Consider the following 2,076-nt stretch of genomic DNA (forward strand, 5'->3'; position numbering starts at 1 on the left):
CCTGGGGAAAGGAAGCAAGTGAAAACTTGGGAAAACAAGTAGATGAAATACAAGAAGAGAGATGAGAAAGAAACTAATGGCTTTTAGTGAGTGGTGCTGGTTTGGATTTGTCAAGGATGGAGGTGGAAAGAGAATTGCCTTGTGGCTCTTCCTTGCGGCATTAATGAGTCTGTGGTGTGGGAAGGGAGAAGAACAAGCCATGGCCATGGAGGTAAGGTGTAATGCATTACAAGTACGTGCATGCAGAACGGTGGGATTTCCTTGAGGAATGTCACTCAGGTAGATTGGGGTTGATAGTGTTATGCAGGTTTTTGCTATGGCAACCAACACAGTGTCTATGAATAGCTACCAAGTTACCTTTGGACACGGGACCAGGCTCCTGGTGATACCAAGTAAGATTGCTGAGATTTGGGTCACTGAGTTGTTGAGTTGGAAACTTCAATCCCCCCAAAGTGAATGTTTGCTGGGAGAGCAGCGAGCTGCAGTTCAGAAGCCGTTGCCAAAATGTAGCACCAGCGATCTCTTGGTTATTGCTGTATCTGCTGGATATTGCAGAGCTGCAGAGATGCTCTGCAGAGCAATAATGGGAATTTCACAAGCTGTGGAGCTTCCCTGGGCCAGAAGGTGTAAAACTGACAACTTGTGTAGGTGCAACTTACTGTGCCACTGTATGTGAGCAACTTTTAGTGTTCCAGGTACGTGAGCTTTGAAGGGAAGAAATAAACTACAGAGTTTTCTGCGAGTCTATTTCAGACCTGAGTGTATCTATTGCACTTGTAGTTAGGCAACTTGCAGAGTTCACATACCTGGAGGAATCAGAATTCCTACTCTAAACAGGAGTTTATTAAACTATTGGAAGGAAACTCATGACACAGAGCTTGCTAAGACAATGTTGCAGGCATGAAGCTACTCACTGTGGCACAGTACCTCTTACCATGCAGGGCTCACAAAAGACCTCTGGCAGACCTTTTGGAACTTGCACTGGGGGACAATCATCACTAAAGTGCTCATTAATTCACTGGAGTTGCTCCTCTGGGGTCAAGATTAGCCTGTATGTGTATTTCCTCTGAGTTGGGCAATAGCTCCACGTTTACTCTAGCTGTGGAATTTCATGTGTCAGGCTGAGGAATGGTAAGAGAATCTAAGATCTCTGCCACACCAATTCCAGTCTGACCAGAGATTCAGAAAGTTTGCTTTGGAGGAAATCGAGAATGATATAAATCTGCATGATACAAGCTGTGTGCTAAAGCAGTTCAGGATTTCTACTGCAGCTTGTTTGGAAAAAAGGCATAGGTCTCAGTCTGATGTTGGAACAGTCTTCTACTGCTTTCTCCCTGAAATCAGTCTCCAAAGCGGGCTTTCTTGGTAGAGTGGACAGGAATAGCATTCCAAGAACTCCTGTTCTTCCACCTGGAATATACCCTTCGGTAAAGATGAAATTGGGCACGGTGGACAGCTCAGAGTATCATGATTTACTTCTCAATCTTTACTGGAAGAAGAGGTCACAAATAGCAATACAACATCTCCAACACATCTGCCAACTCATTAAGATGGAATAACAGGAAGCACAGGCCACAGCGCTGGGGTTATCATAGCTGGTATTTACCAAGACTATCAGAAAACTTATCAGGGTATAAATATGCAAAGGAAAGAAAAAGACTCTAGCACCAGAACAAAGGCAGCGTCTTTGCTGCAGTATGTCTTTAATGGTATTTCATCTGTTCATCATTAGAGTAATGCAACGCCCATAACTTTTTACTATTACTCATGAGCAAAGATTTAGGAAAGCACCTTCTCAAAGAATCAGATTTCAAGAGCTAGACAAGACAAAACGTATGCTGAGAGTACAAGTTTACACTAACCACAGGCAGTGTTTTGATATGTGTGGAAAATCCTAGTCTAATTGACTTGCTAGCAGAATTTGAAGCAGGGAAACAGGAAAAAAACCCCAGGTGTCTTGTATCTGCAGCCTTCAGTTCCCCACACCCCTCTTCTGCAGGGGAAAATGTAGTAAAAAGTCTTGTCCTGCACTGTCAGGTCAAGGAACATGAGGAAACTTTCATTGGTTTCACCTTT

At 43.6% G+C, this 2,076-nt stretch overlaps 1 gene segment (V, D, J or C); it reads left to right on the forward strand.

The window, feature by feature from the left end:
- Positions 1–301: 301 nt before the first annotated feature.
- LOC104405283 overlaps positions 302–2,076 on the forward strand; it is a 4,492-nt gene continuing 2,717 nt past the window's right edge. The window contains 1 exon segment of the C gene segment in view: positions 302–392. Within this exon segment, the coding sequence occupies positions 302–392 (91 nt within the window).

The sequence above is a fragment of the Nestor notabilis genome, unplaced genomic scaffold, assembly GCF_000696875.1.
Source record: "Nestor notabilis isolate BGI_N333 unplaced genomic scaffold, ASM69687v1 scaffold22484, whole genome shotgun sequence".
NCBI classification, from domain to species: domain Eukaryota; kingdom Metazoa; phylum Chordata; class Aves; order Psittaciformes; family Psittacidae; genus Nestor; species Nestor notabilis.